Source organism: Sinocyclocheilus anshuiensis, unplaced genomic scaffold (genome assembly GCF_001515605.1).
Source record: "Sinocyclocheilus anshuiensis isolate Anshui unplaced genomic scaffold, SAMN03320099.WGS_v1.1 scaffold912, whole genome shotgun sequence".
Lineage (NCBI taxonomy): Eukaryota > Metazoa > Chordata > Actinopteri > Cypriniformes > Cyprinidae > Sinocyclocheilus > Sinocyclocheilus anshuiensis.
Genome location: NW_015549618.1, coordinates 850,300 through 866,128, shown reverse-complemented (window position 1 = coordinate 866,128; position 15,829 = coordinate 850,300). Strand labels below are relative to the sequence as shown.

At 38.5% G+C, this 15,829-nt stretch overlaps 1 protein-coding gene across 2 annotated transcripts; it reads right to left on the bottom strand.

Annotated features, from left to right (window-relative positions):
- Positions 1-767: 767 nt before the first annotated feature.
- On the bottom strand, positions 768-15,213 carry LOC107659341 (cysteine-rich protein 2-binding protein-like). Of its 2 annotated transcripts, none has more exons than XM_016448255.1 (12): positions 15,019-15,213; positions 12,900-13,069; positions 10,260-10,526; positions 9,972-10,093; positions 9,626-9,747; positions 8,636-8,820; positions 7,332-7,751; positions 4,235-4,815; positions 4,018-4,151; positions 1,615-1,790; positions 1,342-1,532; positions 768-1,263 (listed from the first exon to the last, which is right to left on the bottom strand). In XM_016448255.1, the coding sequence occupies exons 3-12, from the start codon at positions 10,516-10,518 to the stop codon at positions 1,090-1,092; spliced, it is 2,364 nt and encodes a 787-aa protein (XP_016303741.1). In that variant the 5' UTR covers positions 10,519-10,526; positions 12,900-13,069; positions 15,019-15,213; the 3' UTR covers positions 768-1,089. The 2 variants fall into 2 exon arrangements, with proteins under 2 accessions (XP_016303741.1, XP_016303742.1); XM_016448256.1 differs by having other exon boundaries at positions 769-1,263; positions 8,639-8,820.
- Between the last annotated feature and the right edge of the window lie 616 nt (positions 15,214-15,829).

The window sequence follows — 15,829 nt, the reverse complement described above, 5'->3', positions numbered from 1 at the left end:
GACCAAAAAATGCAGATGAGCTGAAGGCCACTGTCAAAGAAACCTGGGCTTCCATACCACCTCAGCAGTGCCACAAACTGATCACCTCCATGCCATGCCGAATTGAGGCAGTAATTAAAGCAAAAGGAGCCCCTACCAAGTATTGAGTACATGTACAGTAAATGAACATACTTTCCAGAAGGCCAACAATTCACTAAAAATGTTTTTTTATTGGTCTTATGAAGTATTCTAATTTGTTGAGATAGTGAATTGGTGGGTTTTTGTTAAATGTGAGCCAAAATCATCACAATTAAAAGAACCAAAGACTTAAACTACTTCAGTCTGTGTGCATTTAATTTATTTAATACACAAGTTTCACAATTTGAGTTGAATTACTTAAATAAATGAACTTTTCCATTACATTCTAATTTATTGAGATGCACCTGTATATATATATATATATATACACACACACTGTATGTATATATATATATATATATATATATGGTATAAATATGTGGAAATTTCAATATATGGAAATGTGCATATTTTCTAAATATATGCTGTATGTGTGTGTACTTATAAAAGTGATAATAGTTGTGTTCTGACGAAACAGCACTATCTTTATTCATATTGCTATAATTATGAATATTTATTTAATGTGTAAAACTTTTTAAATTAGTACCAAACCACTGAAAGCACTTTTGACAAAGAAACATAAATAAAAAAGAACCAACGCATTATTAAACATTTTGATATTTAATTAACAGGTGACGACATTTTTATCTGCACAACTGTGTGAATACAAAACAAAACAAAAAAAAAGTGGTAAAAATCAATTTTTTTAAACTACTAAAAACTAATTTAGCTATGTTTATGGTGCAGAAGGAAGAGAGTTATGCTGGTGTATGTATGCGGAGAAACAAATCCTTCGCTTTGGTTTAAACATTGAACCAAATATAAAATAAATCACATAAATCACACTAAGCCACAAACGGTTAATAATGCAACAAATATGACTGTGATAACACTAACAAACACTCCCTGACTGAGATCCGAGTCACATGACAACAAAGTTACACGACGTACAAAACCCAAAACTTAGGCTCCTCAGCGGCGTAAGCGCAGGAAGAATGCGTGCCTGCACTCTTTGCTGTCCACCGGGTAATATTTATCATAAAAGTCCAGGATGTACTCCTCTGTCTTGAAGCCGAACTTCTGGTAGAGCAGCATGGCAGGGTTGCTCGCCGATACGTGAAGGGTCACATCCTTTCCCATGCAGGTCTACAGAGAGGAGAAAAGAAAATTCCTGTATCAACTGAAGCTTGTTAACTCAACGTGGTTGATTTATTTTTGACTCACCTGAATGAGATGGTAGATCATGAATGTGGCGATACCCGCTCGCCTCCATTCAGGATGCACCAGCAGGAAGGAGATGTAGGCCTCGTTGTATTTCACATCTGGCACCATGAAGCCAAAACCGATGACAACTTTCTTGTAAAGCACCACCACGCTGAAGTCTGGGTACTGGAGGCACTCTGATAGGTCGATACCTGATAAACAGAAGAACCTATTACTCCATCGGGACCTAGCTTCACCCAAAATCTGTGTTTGACAGGATGAAAAGATGATTACCAGGCCAGAAGATGTCTTGGCACATGGAGTTGACAGAAGGGATGTGATTGGGCCGCACATAGCAGTAGTCTATAGGTGCGTCAGGTTCAGCAACCCAATTTGGGTCCTTCCTGTGAGGATACGCATGGATCTCTGAGAGCAAACGCAGCTTCAGCGGCCGACTCTCATAGTCTCTCCTACACACAATCATAAACATACACATGGGTCACCATGGGTTTTGTAAACATGGATGGTTGTATGTTAATGTCCTAACGGCTCATAGCCACAACTTTTCCTAAACAAGTCTGTTTTGCAGCATAGCTTCCATAAACAATCTGATTTATTTGAACATTAGAGTATATCAACTAGGCGTTTGTTTACACACATTTTTAAGAAAACGTTATTTCAAAAATACACTACTGTTCAAAGGTTTGAGGTCAGAACTTTTTTTTCTAAATAAATACATATTACTTTCATACTTTTAATTAGCAAGAATGCATTAAATTGATCAACAACACTTGCATTGTTGCAAAAGATTACTATTTAAAATAAATGTTGTTTTGACCTTTCTATTCATTAAACATATCTAGCATCAATGCCGTTTTTCAGCACTGATATTAATAACATCAAATTACTTAAGCAGCAAATCAGCATATTAGAATGATTTCTGAAGGATCATGTAACACTGAAGGCTGGAGTAATGATGCTGAAAATTCAGCTTTCTATCACAGAAATAAATTACATTTCAAAATGTATTAAAATAGAAAAGAGTTATTTTAGCTTATTATTTAACAATGTTATCGTTTTTACTGTATTTTCCCAATGAATGCAGTTTTGGTGAGCATAAATGACTTCTTTCAAAAACATCTTACTGACCCCAAACCTTTTAACAGTAGTGTATACTTATAAATAATATCCTAAAAATGGAATCTATAAAAATACTTTATAAATCTGAAATAAAAAGTGTATTTTGATAGTCTTACCCATTTTCAAAGTTTTGTTCCTGTACTACACATAGATTGTTTTGAAATTTTTATGTACCTCTTCTGGATCAAAACTGACCTGGAAAAACTTAACATTACTTCATATCTATATTATTATTATTATTATTATTATTATAATATCTATTTTATGTCAAAAAAAATTAATCTCTATGATTTTTATTGCTCAAACATTCATGTTATCTAATACCTTAAGTACTTAACATTCTCAGAAATTGACAAAATCCATTTCACGGACCTGAAGTATACAAAATTTGATTCATTTCAAGACAAAACTTTAAGGGGTCATATGATGTGATTTCAAGTATTCCTTTCTCTTTGGAGTGTTAGAAGCTGTTAGTGCATAGATAAGATCCCTAAAGTTGCAAAGACTAAAGTCTCAAACCCAAAGAGATAATCTTTATAAAAAGTTAAGGTCCACGCCCTCCTAAAACGCCTCGTTTAAATACGCCCCCACATGTCTATGTCACTGTGTGGGAAGATTCACATAACACTGCCCAAATGTTCACGCAAAGAAAGAAGGTGTAACTTTATTGTTGCTGCCACCATGTTGTGAAGACGCTGTGCGTTTCATTGCGAAAACGAAAATATTTTGTTTGGCCTTCCAAAAGAGGACACGACTAGAAATCAGTGGTTAAGTTGTATTTACAACACTGTTCCAGAACAGTTCAACCCAAATATTCAGATGTGTGCAGCGCATTTTATGGAGGACTGTTTCCTGATCCTGGTAGAGTAGACTACAATGCCGGTGTTCTGACAAATAATGGTTAGAGTAATAAATTACTCTACACTGCCAGTTTTGAGCAGTGTAGAGTAGCGCTTGTTGTTTGTCGTTTCTCCGATCACAAATGCAGACATGGTTTTATGTTTACGCTGCGCGATGCAACGCAACGCGTAAAAGGACAGTATAAGTCATAATAATCCGTAATTATGTCCCCACTGGATGCAACAAATGCCTCATTTGTAATGGGTTTTAATGTTTTTGTCTCGTCGCTCCGGGACACAGCGTCACAGTATGTTAAGGGTGGAACATTTCCGTCACACGCTTGAGGTATTCGGCCAATCACAATGCACTAGATAGCTGGCCAATCAGAGCACACCTTGCTTTTCAGACCGATGAGCTTTGTAAAAATCGACGCGTTTCAGAAAGGCGGGGCATAGAGGAGAAACAATAATGTACAGTATGTGGAAAATAATGTGTTTTTTTAACCTTAAACTGCATAAACACATTTCATTACACCAAATACACAAAATAATGTTATTTTTAGCAACATCATATGACCCCTTTAACACTATTTTGTCCTTTCATCTCAACTCTTATTTCAAAAGAGCAAAAATCAAATCTAGTTTTCCACCATGCATCAAATCCCAACAGCTTGTAATGGTAAGAAATTAAGTTTGCGTAAATGTTCAGAATGTGTACCTGATGTACGGCTTGAGCACTCTGGACGTGTAGGGACTCTTGATGGTCTGATCCATGCAGGCATCAGAACCCATTAGCCTGTGCCAGAACGACACTGTGTGCTGATAAATCCCTTTCCTTATGGTCACTGTTGACTGAGGAACAAAACAAGACTTTCTTGATTTTCTCAACAGAAGTTACAACACGTACTGAAGCTACATGTTTTCTTCTGGCTTACCTGAAAGCGATCAAGTATTCGAAGGTCCTGGCTGGTGGTTCTGTATTTCTCCTCTTCGCTTGTCCTGTGGCTGGCCAAACCCCCTTGTGCCCCGTACAGCCCCCCCACCAGACTGAGCGTAGCGCTCACGGCCTGATCCACATCCAGCAGGGGGAGCCCTCGCTCTCTTTTCGCCTGTCGCACGAGTAGCTTGCGATGCAGTCTTTTGGCCTGTGGTGTGATGGCCAGCGCTTGCGGACACGCCTCCAGCCTGTGGAGCAGCAAACGCTCCTCGTAAAGGCTGATGAACGTGTAGCGCGGGGTGGGCAAAGATACGCAGCCCTCGCCCTTATCTTGAAGAACCTTCCTCCGCTCAATCCCACGCCCCCGTCCTGCTGGCAACAAGCCTTCATCCTGGCAATCGTCTTCCTCACCTTCTCTACCCCGCTCTTCGTCTTCACTCTCCAGTTCTTGTTTGATCAGCTCTGCTGGACGTATCTTTTTCCTGACCATGATGGTGCCAGAAGCCAAAGGCATGCTGGGAGGGGGAATACACTCCATTCCGGGGTCGATAACGCCCTCGGCGTCCAATTCTTCATCGTCTGATGGAAAGTAACACAATGTATACAGCCAATAAACAAGATGCTGACAAAAGCCTAACAGTTTTTCTGTTCATTACCAAATATGATCATTACCAAATATGAATAAACTATCAATATATAAATCTATAAAAATAGGAGTGGTTGGTAGGGTGTTACTAGGTGTAACAAAAGGGGCCTTTGCACTGCGTAGTTCTACGAACTTAGCTCTAGTAACTAAACAGCAGGGTCGTTTTCCTGGTTACATTCACACCGCAGCAGGAACTCTGAAGCGTCCAACAGCAATGTCTTTATGCACGGCATTTACAAACATTTACAACCGGTGAATGGAGTACGCCGTGATCTGAGCTGTTTTTGTTGTGTGTCGTGGGTTTCATGATAACAGAGATTGAATGTAAACATACAATTTACATGATTAAAAGAGCATGAAAATCTGACTAAATCTCCTATGACAACTTTCAGTGTTACATATCATTGAGGGTGAGAAAAGAACACAACGCTGCAGACAACAGGTAGCTAAATGCTGTTATCGCTGTTTTCCATGTTTGTGGAGTAAATATTTTTACACAACTTTTTAAAAAATGCCGGGTAGCCGTTGTTTCGTATGTGTTTGGCCAATCAGCGTACACTTACGTCACTGATAGTTTCTATAGAACTGTTTTAGACCCTACTCTGAAGTAGGAACTAATTTAGTTCCCCCAAATAGAGTTCCTAGAACTAAAACCATTCCTAGTTCCTATGGTGCAAACACACCAAAAAACGGGAGCTTCCACAATTAGTTCCAGGAAACTGTGAAAAGGTTCCTCCGGTGCGAAAGCCCCTAAAGGTGTTCTGGTTGGGTACAAGGGCTTTACTAGGGAATTATGGGTGGTTACAAGGGTATTTCTAGGGTGCTCTGGGTGGTTGTTAGGATGTTGCTGGGTGGTTGTTAGGATGTTGCTAGGTGGTTGCTAGGCTGCTCTGGGTTGTCATCAATAGGATGTTGCTATGTGGTTGCCAGGGTGTTTTGTGTGGTTGTTAGGGTGTACCGGAAGGCCGTTAAATTATGTAACTTTGTGGTTGCTCGAATGTTCCACATGGTTATTAGAATGTTGCCAGGGTGGTCTGGGTGTTCATTAGGATGTTGCTGTGTGATTGTTACAGTGTTCTGGATGGACATCAATAGGATGTTGCTATGTGGTTGCCAGGGTGTTTTGTGTGGTTAGGATGTACTGAATGTTCTAATGTGGTTGCTCAAGTGTTTTGAGTGGCTGTTAAAATGTTGCCAGGGTGTTTTGTGTGGTTATTTAAATTCATGTTTATGCGTTTGGCAATTGCTTTTAATCAGAGCAACTTTGAATTCACTGTATGCATTTTATCAGTTTTTAGATGTTAGAATCTTGCCAGGATGTTCCGAGTAGTTTGTACGGATGTAGCTATTTGGTCGCAAGGGTGTTCTGGGTGGTCATCAATAGGATGTTGCTATGTGGCTGCCAGGATGTTTTGCATGGTTGTTAGGATGTTGCTAGAGAACTATGGGTGTTTACAAGGGCGTTCCTAGAGTGTTCTGTGTGGTTGTTAGTATGTTGTTATGTGGTTACCCGAGTGTTCCGCATGGTTGTTAGAATAATGCCAAGGTGTTCTGGGTGGTTGTTAAGATGTTGCTATGTGTTTTCTAGGGTGTTTTGTGTGTTTGTTAGGGTGTACTGTATGGTCATTTAATAATGCAACTTGAGTGTTCTGGGTGTTTGTTAGGATGTTGCTGTGTGATTGTTACAGTGTTCTGGATGGTCGTCAATAGGATGTTGCTATGTGGTTGTCAGGGTATTTTGCGTGGTTGTTAGGATACTACTTGGGAACTATGGGTGGTTACAAGGACGTTTCTAGAGTGTTCTGGGTGGTTGTTAGGATGTTGTTATGTGGTTGCCTGAGTCTTCCGCATGATTGTTAGAATGTTGCCAGGGTGTTCTGGGTAGTTGTAAGGATGTTGCTGTTTGGTTGCTTGGGTTCTGAGTGGCCATTAATAGGATGTTGCTATGTGGCTGCCAGGATGTTTTGCATGGTTGTTAGGAAGTGGCTATGTGGTTGTTAGGATGTTTGGGTTGGTCATCAATAGGATGCTGCTATGTGGTTGCCAGGGTGTTTTGTGTGGTTACTAAAATTAATGTTTATGCATTTGGCAGTCGCTTTTAATCAGAGCAACTTTGAATTCACGGAACACATTTTGTCCATTTATGAATGTTAGAATGTTGCCAGGGTGTTCTAGGTAGTTTGCACGGATGTAGCTATTTGGTCGCTAGGGTGTTCTGGGTGGTTCTTAGAATGTTGCTATGTGATTGCCATCTGGGGCTGGTTGCATAAACTCTTAACATAGTGGCTTTATGCAACTGACCCCTGGTGTATAGATACAGACCCTCGGGGTAAGTCTATGGCATCTTTTCGCCCATTTTAGCATCTATCAAGTGGAAAGTCTAAGTCTGATTGCCTAGAAAAGTGACCATTAGTAGGTGTTTGGTCAGTTACCAAGTGCAGCATCTCACCGTGGAAAAGAGCCTGAGGGGGCATGACATCTGGGATGAGATCGGCCTCCGACAGCAGACTGGGCGTAGCAGAGTGTGAGGCGGGCGTTCCAGGGGCGGAGAAGTCGGGTGAAGGGGAGGGGGAGGGAGATGTGAGCGGGGTTCTGTCAGAGGAGCTGAGAGAGGAAAAGTCAATGACTTCACCCTTCTCCAGATACGGCTCTGACCGCCGCACACGATTGCCCAGTTTGACAGGTGTGGACGAGGCACTGTGGTCTAGAAACCCGGCCGCCTCCTTCTGCGCACGCCGGATCTCTTTAGCTTCCTGTGTTCGGGAACGTTTTTCTTTCAGCTGTATGGCATTCTCCACTGGGTTCCGACTTCCACGCTTCCTCAAACCCTCCACGGTGATTATGGGGTCCAGGGACGGCTTTGACACAGCTGGATAAACAACATGTAGATCCAAAAATGTTATACTTACATTTAAAATTAAGGAAAAATACCGCAGTACCAAAATTATATTTAATCCGATACCAATAAGCCAATAGGCCATTTTTAACTTAAATGTAAGAGGCTTCTGGTTTCATCTGCTAACAGTCATTTTAGGTATACAAAAATAATATTGCAAACTGTTATTCGATATCATATCATTTTTATGTATTATCATAATCATAAACACACTGGTTTGTATCGCAAATGGTTTTACTGTACTTTGTTATTCTTCTAGTTATTTAACTATAACGGCTAATGAAACGAAAATCTCGCACATTCACAGAAAATGGCTTATTTTCACATTGGAAAATAAGGTGAATACTACCATATTTCTATTTCATCTAAATAAATGTAAAATAATCACAGGATTTAAACACTACAGTTTTTTTATTTTAAGATCTGCTACAAATTACAACTACTACAAATTACATTAATAAAGAATTAATAAAAAAAAGTTTTTAATATTAACTTCACGCACGATACCAATATGGTACTAATATATTTTTCAGCTTTACATTTACAGTCAGCATGAAATTTAAATTCTCCTTTTATATGTTATCGTGAATGATTCATCCATGATTTCTGACATTTTTAACCTTGTAATTTTAAATAAAAAAGTCAGGCAAAATGACAGACCTCCAATAATATAGTCTGCTTAAACCCTGTCCCTTTCTTACAAATAACTGTTTGTCACAATATGGAAAAAATGATCTGTCGGTACTTCTGTTACGTTGCGACTTCAACATAATTTTTTTTAATATAACCTATATCAGTTGACCACTATTCAAAACATGCCAAACCTAGGGGGCGTTCATTCTAATGTAAAATACTACTACCTTTGGCTTTAAGTGAAGCTGCAGAGCTTTTCTCCCCCTCGGGCCGTAGAGTAGGTGGCCGATTCTGGACTAGCTTCCACCAGCCAGGTTCTCCGAACTCCTGTGCTCCTGAACGAAAAAACGTTGGGCTGCCGACAGACAAACATCCTGCCACGGTGCTCCACCATGTGGACGTCTTCTTCCTGAGAGTGTATAATCATAAGACATACTTATTAACATACATATTGGCAGCAGCTATTTGCACTAAGTGTAAATAGCGATAGAGGCTTTTTACACCAAGTGCAAACAGCAATAGATTCTATTTACACTAAGTGTAAATAGCAATTAGATGCTATTTTAACTAAGTGAAAATAGCATATTTTCTTAGCGATGGATGCTATTTACAAATAACAATGGATTCTGTTTACACTATGTTAAAATAGCAGTATTTTTTAGCGATATGCTATACTACTTAATGCAAATAGTGGCAATTATCTACACCTCAGTATTGTAGTACATTATAAAACAGTATGCAATAATAACATGTTGAGTGTAAATTATAATTTTAATTCAAATTATTAAATGGATGCCACCTTATTTGGACAATAAAGCCCTCCCTACACCTACCCTAACCCTACCAAACACTTTATTTTCAACTTTTTTATTTATTTCCTTTATTTTTATTGAAAATAAATGCCTTTCTGATGTGATATGAGATTTGAAAGGGAGGGGAAAAAAGTTTGGCAAAAGGCGAGTTCGAACCTGGGTCGATTGTGTCAAAATGATAGCGGTACGCGCTCTACATCTACACCACTGGAGCTGATGATTGACAGCTGTCTTTTGTAGTGTTGACTAGTCCAATCACGGGACGGAGTTAGTGTAAATAGCCTCTGCCAACAAGGCGGACTATTTGCACTTAGTGTAAATAGACACTCTGATACTTATTTGTCTTTTATAATCACTTTATAGTTTTAAGGTTTGTGATACACTTTTGATACTCAGTCTCACCTAGAACCAAGCAGGAAGGTCCAGTGCCGACTAATAAATGCACATATATCTTCCTTCCATCTGAAGTAACCTTGTCGTCCGGTGCCCTCTAAAGACAGGTTATACATGGCCAACATCACCACCTATAAGCATAAAATCAAACAATTTAGAGACTCTTTCTTTTTTGCCAGAATACAGAATCATGTGTCATGACTCTTTATTTGGATATTATGAGACTTTTCCATTTTGTAATGCTGTTTGTAAAGCAGATTATCTTCAAGGACCGATGCTGACATTTTCTTTTAGGCAGCTTTGTCTAGCTAACTAAATATAGTTTCATTTCTTTTAATTGTTCCAGATTAAATACCTGCTGCCAGGTCAGCCTCATCCTCTCAAAACTCTCCTTCCTGTCTTCGGCGCAGTCAGAGCAGGTGAACTTGAAAAAGTTGTCTCCTTTCAAATAGCTTGGCTGCTCTCCACGTAGCTGGGCTGAACCATACAAGGAGAAAGAAAAGAAAGCCAGCTCTGAGACTAAGCACGTTTTCAGACCAGTCTTTATTGAGTGAACAAATTCATCACAAGTTAGACATCACATCTTAATCTGGTCACATGAGGGCGTATCAGACGTGCCATCCCCTGTCATTGGTCTTCTCACCAGCTGGGATCCACTTGTGGCACTTGTCACAGTAGAACGACATATCCTCGTTCCAGCTTCCTTCTCCGTCTTCCCCGACGTCGCTGTTCAGAGAGTCTCCACTCTGGTCATGAGACAGATCCACAGACGCCTGGTCCTCTGATTCCACAATGAGGAGAGTTTCTCCCTCCACCTCGCCCTCCTCCAGACCCTCAGAGGCTGACGTGCACATGGTCTCCTCATCCTGTGCCGCAAGTCCTCTCTGGTCCCCACTGTCCATTTTTCAATCTAAGAGATAAGAGGAAGCGATTAGATCCAGGGACAACAAGGACTGGGGCCAGTGTGAATGACTCTCAGGACGCTCTTGCCAATTTAAACCATTCAACCGCAGTAAGATGCGAAAGAGAACTGAATTCAGTATTTTCGCACAGCCTGAGATGTGCTGTGCTACAGTAGAAAGCTTCTCTACAGTAAGCCAAAAAGTAAGTCTGGATTCATCGTATTTTAAAAACAGTAAGCAAAAAATACTCAGATAACCAAATACTTCTGTTGAGATTTTGAAGTGTGTATTCGATGGACACTTTAATATCCCATGAGGCCACTGGAGAGGATTCATGAAGGCAGTGAATCAATGCAACTGTGGCTGGTAGGTCACGTGACTGACAACATGGCGGATGTAGTACACCTGAATTTCTTTCATACTTCCCATATTCAATTCATACTATATGTGGCCCTGGACCACAAAAAAAAGTCAATAAGGGTCAATTTTTTTAAATTCAGATTTATATATCATCTGAAAGCTGAATAAATAAGCTAATATTTGGCCGAGATACAACTATTTGAAAATCTGGAATCTGAGGGTGCAAAACAAAAAAATCTAAATATTGAGAAAATCGCCTTTAAAGTTGTCCAAATTAAGTCCTTGGCAACACGCATTACTAATAAAAAATTAAAGGGGTGGTTGACTGTTTTTTTCTAGGCTTGATTGTGTTTATGGGGTGCAGTCTAACATGTGTTCATGCTTCGGTTTTTAAAAAAACGCATTATTTTTCACATAATTTACCTTTATTCTTCACCGTTCTGTCCCTACTCTGATAAATGCGCTGATCATTTCCTGTTTTTATGAAGCCCCTCCCTCAGAAATACGCGATGGACTCTGATTGGTTAGCTGGTCCAGTGTGTTGTGATTGGCTCAACCATCTCTAGTGCGCGTCTAAGCGTCCCGAAACTTGAGAATCCATTAGAATCGTTAGAAGACAGAATCGTGATTCATATATGAATAGATTTTTACGTGCACCCCTAGTTTTCTTTTCCTCTTCTCTAAAGCAGCGCAGCATGGCCTCGCCCCCTTCGCTGCGTGTTCCCGGGGGCGGGGTTTATCAGGGTTTGTGATGTCACGAACCCGGGAAGTAACTTGTTGTAGTCCCTACCAGCCGTTTTTGTAGGCATTAAACTGCCAGAATTTTAAAAGACGATATCTCCGTTTGCATTGAACTTTCAACTTCGTAACTTTGCAGATATCGTTTATGCTCAAACAGCAACATTACACACTAACTAACGTTAAAAAAGTGAAATTGCAATCAACCACCCCTTTAAGTTTTGATATATTTACAGTAGGAAATTTACAAAATATCTTCATGGAACGTGATCTTTACTTAATATGCTAATGATTTTTTGGAAAAGAAAAATCGATAATTTTGACCCATACAATGTATTGTTGGCTATTGCTACAAATATATCAGTGCTACTTATGACTGGTTTTGTGGTCAAGGGTCACATATAGAACATACTTTTTTTTTAACACTTGTGAAGTAAGGTCCAATTCAAATGTAGTATCTACTCAGACAGTACACGATTTCTGACACACCAATGTTTGTTTTTTGTTTGTTTGTGTGTAAAAAGCCACAAAAAGTGAGTTCAGAACTCACTGAACCGAGTTCTCTTTCGCATCTTATCACGGTTTCATTTGTGCTATTTGCTATTCATTTGTTTGTTTGTTCTTATTTTATGACTGAGTTTTTACTTGTATTTAAAAATGTTTTAACATTCTATCAGTTGCGCTAGCAGGAATAGAGAATATTGAAATAGACAACTGTGAAGTTTTACAGGTATCTAAAATTTTGGTGATCTTATTAATTAGAATACAAGATTACATGATGGGTTACAAACAATGAAAACAATAACAGTTATTTATTACATTTTGACAGGGCCAGTGAAAATTTTAGCAGGGCACGTAAAATTCTGGGCCAACTGAAATAAAACTTTTTCTTTATATAATAGAAAGATGCATTCATATTTAGCCATGGTGAATGATATTGAAATGGCAATTATCAAAAGTACGTTTTGTAACGTTTTGTTTAACACCACGGTATTTCAGTGCCAACTATTACCACCCTTACGAAAATTAACCATTTTTATTGTAGTAAAAGTGTAGTAACCATGTTTTTTTTTTTGGCGTATTGATTACCATTTGTATAACCAGTTTTACTAGAAATACCATGGTTAAACTTCGGTTAGTGTAGTGTGTTTTTTTGGTTTTATTTGTGGTGAAACCATGGTTAATTTTCGTAGGAGCAATATAACTACCAGAGTTGTGATAGAAACCCCGAGTAAACGTTATACAGCTGTAAATTAGCTGTAAATAATAATCATTTGTTTTACCAGTCTAACTAGTCGGTTTATGAACTGTGTGGTCGCGCCGTGTCTGCCTCTTGTCTGTCGCGCTCGTTCTCGAGCTGTCTCGTCAGCTGGATCTGCTCCTCGAGTGCGCGCAGGTTCTCGCGCTTCCGCTCCACGCGCTCCAGATCCCGCAGAACTCCGTCACGCAGCCTCTGCGAATGTGACAGACGTGTTAACATCTAAACACTCCACATTTTATACCTTTTAGATTTGGCATTTGAAGTAATAACCAAAGGTATAGCTTCTCTGTTGGGGAAAGTTACTTTTAAAAGTAATGCATTACAATATTGCGTTACTCCCTAAAAAAATAACTAATTACGTTACTTAGTTACTTTTATGGAAAGTAATGCGTTATGTTACTTTTGAGTTAATTTTTAAATCTGGGCAGGGCTTACTTGTTTGTTTTTAATATAAAAAAGTTCTTCTTTTACAAATGTAAAAGCCCTTTCACAACAAAAGTGAAATGAATACACCTCAGGCTGAAGGAGATGTAAATTCACATCTGTACAGTAGAGGGCGCTGCTCAAACAAATTGCATAAATAATATGACGCAGGCGAAGAAAGTTCAACACTATTCAGCAATAACAAAAATGAAACACAAATGTGTCATTTTTGCTTAGTATGGTTGAATTGGATCATTGAAGGTCAGTAGCAAAAACATTGGTTAATAAAATGGTATTAAATACATAAATTATATTTGTCTTAACAGATTTAATTATTGCAGGTTTGTATAATATTCTGAGTTTGCATTTGACTGTTTTTATTCATTTTGAGGAATACTGAATCTAGAACTACAGTAACATCATGTTCACACAATTAGGCCTGTTGCAATAATCAATATATCGACTTATCGCGCAATATATGTACATGACCGCAATAATTTTTGGTGACGCAATATATCGGCCATTATATTTACTTAAAAAATTAATGTCACCGTGTTTTGTACATTCCACTTGCGCCTGTGTCTTTTGCAGCTTCTCGTACATAGCGTGGTGTAGTCATGAGGTGCTAGTTCAAATTTAAAAAATGCTTCTACAAACAAAGTTTCATCTGCAGATATGGTCTTGTTTAGGGATCTGTGCCTTTGTGCAAACGGACATTTGACTGCTAAGAAGTGATTGTGTTTTTCAGCAATAGTGTGCACCCTTAATTTACAGAGAAAAGGTCAGGAAAAATATCTGTAGATGGAAAAATCTCCATACAAGTTATTTGTGCATTTTTCTTTTTTTCTTCTTGCTACTTTGCACTTTTTGTTAAAAAATGTTTATTTACTATTTATTCAGGCTTTTTAAGGTATCTAGTATATTGATACCTAATTTCCATGATCTAAATATTCTTAAAAATTAAAAGTTTGTTGTCATTTGGAAGTGTGTAGCCCTTCTTGCATTATTATGCTGTTACATTAAAAAATGGCAATAATATCGCTTATCGCAATTATTTCTGGGGCAATATATCGCACAACAAAAAGTTGTTATCGTGACAGGCCTAACACAATGCATCTGCACTTACTCCTGATTTCTCTCAACATGGCAACAAGAGAGCTGTCAGTCAAGACATGGGAAACAAAGTAACTGGCGTTACTTATTGGACAAAGTAACTCCGATATTTCCTTCTAAATTAAAACGTAGTTCGTTGCTTTACTAGTTATTTTAAAGAAGTAATCTGATTATGTAACTCGCGTTACTTGTAATGCGTTACCCTCAACACTGCACATGAACATGGTAAGTTTCCATACCAAAAAGAAAATTATTGTAAAACAGTAGCTTGAACACTCTTATAAACAGCAACTGCCAGAGTTAAAATAATCGTTTAGTTAAAATAAACGTATTTCTCCGAAAGAAAGCATTTCAGCCAAAATAAATATATATTTTTTATATATATATACACAGTAACAATATATTAAAATAACGTTAGTATATTTTTGTAGGGATGAGGCTTAATGCATTAGATAAAAACGTTAAAACATTCTCTAGCACATCTTTACTTGTTTTGATAGCATGCATACTGCACACTACAGGTAAACAGTAATTAATACATGAATAATAGTGCCTCGTAAAGGCATGGTGCTCGTATGGCTAGTAGGGCAAGAGTGTTTTTTTACCAGCCTGTCCCAGTTCTGCTTGATATGAACGCCTGCAACGGTGCTGATACTGAGCACTATCGATAATCCCAGGACAACCTTAGAGGCCTTAGACATAGTTATTGAGCATTACTGGAAAATTTTAGTGCAGCAGGATGATAGCTAGCTAGGGCACTTTGAAAACAGAATGGAGTAGATTCTTTTGTGGTGATTTCAGTAGGATGTCGGGCGTTTTTACTGCCGCCTACCGGTCAGGAGCGGCGGTGTAGAGAGCAGATTACTGCGCATGCGCAGTGCTCACATAAAATCAGCTGCGATTTTTAACATTTCGTGTTTTATTACTTGATCGGACTGCCACACATGTTAAGATATTTTGCACAGACATGAATTGAAAAGTATCACTTTGATTTTCAATGCATAGTATATTCCAATCCAAACATGATCAAATATTATTATGCAACATGTTTTCGGATATAACAATGGTTATTTTGCGTGTGTGCGTGCGTGTGTGTGTGTGTGTGTGTGTGTGTGAAAAACACCCTTAACTCTTTGCGTTCTAATCAAATAATGGCCAAAATGGTCAAAATGTTTTTTTACAATAGCTGATGCAAAAATGTTCATAATATAGCCTACACATTATTATACATGATGCCTAATTCATAAATGTGACCCTGGACCACAAAACCCAGTCATAAGTAGCACGGGTATATTTGTAGCAATAGCCAACAATACATTGTATGGGTATGTTCCATGAAGATATTTTGTAAATTTCCTACCGTAAATATATCAAAACTTAATTTTTGATTAGTAATATGCATAGCTAAGGACTTCA